General features: G+C 20.7%; 1 protein-coding gene across 1 annotated transcript; it reads right to left on the bottom strand.

Moving 5' to 3' along the window:
* Positions 1–863: 863 nt before the first annotated feature.
* SRPK1 (serine/threonine protein kinase, putative) lies at positions 864–4,925 on the bottom strand (the record flags this gene model as incomplete). The annotated part of the gene is made up of 1 exon (XM_028671407.1): positions 864–4,925. The coding sequence occupies one exon, from the start codon at positions 4,923–4,925 to the stop codon at positions 864–866; it is 4,062 nt and encodes a 1,353-aa protein (XP_028528063.1).
* Between the last annotated feature and the right edge of the window lie 1,602 nt (positions 4,926–6,527).

The raw sequence follows: 6,527 nt of genomic DNA, 5'->3' as shown, positions 1-6,527 counted from the left end.
ATTTTTGTTTTTTTTAGTTTTATCTAAACATTTTTAATAAATTTCAAAAACAATTTTAGTTGTCGGTGCAAAAACATACGTTAAGTAAAAATCGAATGAAAATATTTATGAAGCTTTTAATTTTAAAAGAATAAAAGTAATATGCACGGATATTTCAATAAAATAATGCATATGCTATTATTATTATTATTATTAGTATTATTATTTTTATTATTATTATTATTATTATTATTATTATTATTATTATTATTATTATTATTATTATTATATTTATTATTATTATTAGTATTATTATTTTTATTATTATTATATTTATTATTATTATTATTATTATTATTATTATTATTATTTTTTTTTTTTTTTTTTTATTTCTATTATTTTAAAAATTTTCTTTTTTTTTTTTTTTTATATTGCTGATATTTTAATTTAAAAATAATTATGCTCATTTATATAAATATTTATATAATTGAATATTGCATTTCAGTGATTATTAAGTTATTCATAATAAAAATAGAAAATTATGTATGTATTTTACAATTTTGCTTAAAAAAAAATAAAGAAAAAAATATATAAATATATGTATTGAGACCCGTTACTGATTTTAATATTAATAATATTTCAAATCATATAAATAAACATTAATAATTCAATACCAATGAAGATTTTTAATATAAAAAATAAAAGTAAAACTAATCTAAGATATCTATTCTAATATTATTAATATTACAAAATGTTAACATTAAATGTATGAGTTATACAAAAAACAAAGGAGAATAATAAAAAAATATATTAATATGAGTATTCAAATTCTTAAAATTTGCATGTTTTTTAAAGATTTTATAAAAAAAATTAATTGTTTGCATTTATTGATTCATAAATTCTAATGAATTTTTTGCTTCTAAAAAATTTATTTTTTTTGAAATATCACAAAAAGTATTTTTATTAATAATTTTACAATTTATTTTATTTGCTTTTTCCTCATCACGATTGTCTAATATTTTATTTTCTTCATGTAATATTTTCTCCTGCTGTTTTTTTATTGTCATCTGATTTTTTTCTATATGATCACATTTATTTAATGATGTGCTTGCATTACAATTCAACATAATATTACTTACATTTTTAGTGAATTTATTATGTTGTTCTATTTCCTTTGATTCTATTAATTTTTTTTTTTCATTTATAATTTCATCATTCATTGTTTTATTTTCTTCTTTTTTATGTTCAAGATTGTTAGATATTTTTTCATATAGTTTATTATTATCTTTTACTTTTTTTTCTTTATTATCTATATTTTCTTTCATTTTATTGTTAATAATACTTCTTCCCTCAATTTCACATAATACTTCTGTTTTCAATTCTCGTTCTAGTTTTTGTTTTTGTTCTTTTTGTTCTCCTTCATCCGTATCTATTTCTATATCTTCTTGTTCATATATGTTTTTATCATCACAACATGCATCAAAATTATTTTCGTTTTCATATTGATAATTGTCATTATTTTCGTATTCATATTGATTATTATCGCCACTCTTATTATCATATTTATTTACATCATATTTTTCATTTTTATCCTGATATTCGTTTTCATCTTCCTCTTCCTCTTCTTCTTCCTCTTCTTCTTCTTCTTCTTCTTCTTCTTCTTCTTCTTCTTCCTCGTCCTCTTCCTCTTCTTCCTCCTCTTCATCTCCTTCTTCTTCTTCCTCTTCTTCATCCTCTTCTTCTTCATCCTCTTCTTCTTCTTCCTCTTCTTCGTCATCCTCTTCTCCGTCCTCTTCGTCTTCATCTTCATCTTCTTCCTTTTGTTTTACGTTTTCGCTTTTATCAGCATATTCTTCACGTTTGCATCCATCTCCTTGTTCATAATAGTGTCTATAATTATTTTCTTCATTCTGCATTGTTTCATTATGTATATTTATTCTTTTATAATCTTTTATTTTATCTTTTTTATAAGGTGCAGTATTTTTTAAAAGTTTGTTGTATGAATTATGATCAATAGCATTTGAGATATATTCTGAGTTTAATATATAATCATCTGTATTAATCGAACTATCTCTTAATTTTGAATAATTTTCTTTTTTATTTTTTGATTTGATAGTCAATTTCTTTTTTACATTTTTGGCATACTTAGTATCATAATTTACTTTGGATAATTCACTTGCATCGTAATTATAACTTTTTTGATAAAAAAAAGGATATTCATATTCACTATCATAATCTTCACCTTTACGTGATTCTTGTTCTAAATGTACAAAAGTACTATTATTAAAATCTCTAAAATCTTCATGAATATTTTGATTATTTGAAGAATTTATACTTTTGTTGGAACTTTCATAAATATCATAATTTAAATTATTTTTTATATAAATGTTATTAAAAGAAGGTGAACTATTTTTAATATATATTTCATCATCCTCTAACGCTACCATATTAAGCCACGGATGTTGAAGCATGGTTGATGCTGACGGCCTTGTTTGAGGATCAATGGAAAGCATAGGTAGTAAAAAGCTACATAGAGGATTAATTTCTTTCTCTGGAATTCTATACTTACATTTCAATATTTTATGTAATCCATATCTCTTGATATTTGTAATGTTTTTAAGTTTATATGTGTCTTTATTAAAATATTTATGGGAATTAAATCCTGAATCAATCATATGTTTTGGTATATTTCCTAGAACTTCAATTATAAAACTTAGGTGCTCTTCGTTTTTATCATATCTATCTGTCTTTTGGGGATTAAACAAAAAATCTCCAGTTACCAATTCAAAAATCATACATGCAAAAGACCATATATCGGCTGTTTCATTAAATCCACTTTTTAGTATAACTTCAGGAGCTCTATATTGTCTTGTTTGAATTTCAGCAAACCTTGATTCATCTATCCATAAGCTATTTCCTAAATCGCATATTTTATAACAAGATTTTTCGTGACAATAAACGGAAGGATCATAGGGTCTAATGCAATAGTCCCCATCTTCTGTTTTTATATAAACAACTTTATGAGTATTTTCGTTACTATCTACTGCATTTACTGGATATTCTGATATTTTATTTTTTTTGTTTTTTTTATATAATTCATGAAGTTTTAAAGCTTCTGGGTGAATTAAGTGATTAAACATATCGCAATAAAGGGGAAATTTATTAATATCATTTTCTAGGAGTTCTTCATCATCACAAATATCACTTTCGCTATTTTGTAAACCTTCTACATCATCATTTATAGCATTTTTTTTCAAATAATCATTTGGTAATCTATGTAAAAAAAGGGACATTTTATTATCTCCATATTTCTCTGGGTTATATAAAAAGTAGTTATTAAAGTGGTATGGCTTTTTTGTTAATGCTTCCTGTAACGCATGTACATTATTATAAGAAGTAAGTAGGGAAGGATCTGAATTAGAAGGCTTAAGCATATGTTTTATATAGGGGGGTTCGTTAAAAATTTTATATTTATTTAAACTTTGTTCATCAATTTTATTATTTAAATTTTTTTCTTTATCTTCAAGTAATATGTGTTCCTTCGTATATTTTTTCATTTCTTGATTACATGGAGTACTTTGATCTAAAATTGCATTATTCAAATTATCATATTTATCTTCTACATATTCAGATTTTTCAATTTTTTCATTTTTAATAGCATTATTATGAATTATACTAGATGAGTAAATATTATTATCATTAAATGATTCTATAACGTTACTTTTATTAGAATTACATTTGATATTTATGTCAGAAGTTACGTTCATATGATTTTTGTTATATGTATTCTTACAGTAATTTTCTACTGTTTTCTTTGAATGTTCATTTTCATTTAATTGATTATTATTTAATTTTTCTATATCTTCTTTTTTAAATTGATTATCATCATTTTTGTTAACATTATTTAAATGTATAATATTTTTTTCGTTATTGTTTAGCTTATCTGAAGACGTATTTGTAGTTGGTTGATTCATTTCTCTATTTTTATCTAATAATTCCTGTTTTAATCTCTCTCTTTTGAGAAAATTTTTTTTTTTTTTTTTTAATTTTTTTTTTTCATTTTTACTTAATTTGTTCCAATCAATGAGATCCCATTCATTTTTATTTATTTCTTTTTCTATTTCATTTTCTTGTTCTTGTTCTTGTTCTTGCTCTTGTTCAATTTCACATTTTTCTATACCATCTTTTGCAATTAATTTATTTTCTTTTATTTCACTTTTTGTTTCTTTATTTTCTTCATTTTCGTTTATTTTTATTAATTTGTCTTTACTGTAATCTTTTGGTTTAGGAATATTGGATAAAGGTGATACCAAAACATTTTCTGGTTTTATATCGCTATGTATTATTTTACATACATCATGCAAATATTGCAACCCTATTAAAACATGAGTAGCAATTTTTCTAACTAAATTTAATGGAATCCCTTTATAATCATAATGCTTTATTAAGGATAATAAATTAGGCCCCATAAATTCAAAAACCATACATATATGAGTACCATTAGGGCCCTTATGCTCAAAATGATCAATAAGCGAAACAACACCTTTAGTCATATTATAATGCAATAATTTTTCTCTTTGTTGCTCTTTTAATTCTACCCATGAAGAATCAAAAGAATTTACTTTAACTGTTTTTAGGTAATTTATTTCACATTTTGCTGATTCTGTGTATGTTTCAGATCCTTTTTGAATTTTTATAGCGACAAACTTTAATGGTTTACTTTTTAAATCAGTTGCAACCCAAACTGTTGAAAAATGACCCCACCCTAATTTTCCTTCTATTCTATACCTTTCATTATATATTTCATTTATTTTTACTGGGTGATAACCACCTTTACAATATTCTTCACTACCTTCATCATCACTTTCAGTGTATTGTAACTTACCAGATGTGGCATCTTGACTACTATTATTATTAGAAGGAGATCTTGAATTACTAAAGCTCATAGTTTTTTTGTTTTTTAGAATAAATTTAATATTAACTGTCTATTTATTTACATATATATATATATATATATATATATATATATATATATATATATATATATATATATATATATTAATATATTTATATATTCATATACAATAATATATTATCTTCATAAAAATACACATATATATATTTATTCAAACATATTTCTTTATAAAACTTGTTTATGTATCACAACGATATATTGATAACATAATTCTAAAATGATATTTAAATAATTTTCATCCGAATTATAACTCATTAAAGAAAAAAAATTATGAGACATCCGCAATATATTAAAGTATTATAATTTAAAGGAATATTAATGTAATAATAAAAAAAAAAAAATTATATATATAAATATATATATATATATGATATATTAAAAGGAAATTTTAAAATATAAGAAAATTAGTATTTTAATAAATACATGAATAAAAACACAATAAATTCATATATAAAAAAATAAAAGAAAATAATTTAAAAAATTATTTCAATGATTGTTATAATAGTAAATTGCAAAGTATAAATTTTATTTTACCATTTTATTTTCTTATGTATAGTCCATCACTAAATTTTAAATGAAAGCTAACTCTTATTTTATTTTTCTTATTAATACATATATTAGCATTCGTAAATATATTAAAAAATAAAATAAAAAGGAAACGATAATAATAACAAAGAAAAAATAAAATATGCAAAAATGAGTTATTATAATAAAATATATATTATGAATTTCATGTATCTAAAATATAAAAAAAAAAAAAAAAAATAATCAAAGAAGTAGTAATAATATATAAAAATATATAATTTAATAAATAAATATAATAATAAACATACAAATAAGTATTATCAAAATAACTTTAAAAGGATAAGTTTAAATAGTCACAAATATGTATATTAAAATAGTGGTATTTCCTCAAGATATATAAATTATCCCAATTACTCTTCTAATTTTATATTTTGATGAAAACAACTAAATAATGAAATAAACTGTCTTCTTTTCTTAAAGTATTGTTTATAATTCAATATAAAAGTAGTTAATATCATGATTTTTATTTTTTGTATTTATAAAATAATAGATTTTATTTTTTTTTTTTTTACATATTTTAAGATTTTATCTAAAATTTTGAGCTTTAGCCATAAATTTTATTTTTTGGAAGAGCTTATGTTTTTAGGCTCTTGTCCTCAATAAAGCTATTACTAATTATATTTGACATAATTTAATAAAGTAATATTTCAAACTTCTATAAAATGCATCAATAAATATAACACTGATAAATATTGTAGTATATTCTTTTAAAAGGGTTATTTTTTTTACTAAATTTTAATTTTTTTTTGAGAAAAAAGTAATAAAGTTTTAACTATAATGTTTATCCTCATTTAAACAATTTTTTTAAAATGATAATATTAATCCTTACTAGCTTATATATATAATGTATTTTGTAATTTAAATAACTAACCAAAATACTTCTGTTTCAAATAATCATAATAAAGTCATATGAAAATTATATTTGTAATAAAATGAAAAAAAAAAAAAAAAAAAAAAAAAAAAAAAAAAAAAAAAAAAAATTTTTTTT

Source organism: Plasmodium gallinaceum, assembly GCF_900005855.1.
Source record: "Plasmodium gallinaceum strain 8A genome assembly, contig: PGAL8A_v1_10, whole genome shotgun sequence".
Lineage (NCBI taxonomy): Eukaryota > Apicomplexa > Aconoidasida > Haemosporida > Plasmodiidae > Plasmodium > Plasmodium gallinaceum.
Note: the sequence above shows the minus strand (reverse complement) of the source record. Positions and strands in the feature narration are given on the sequence as shown.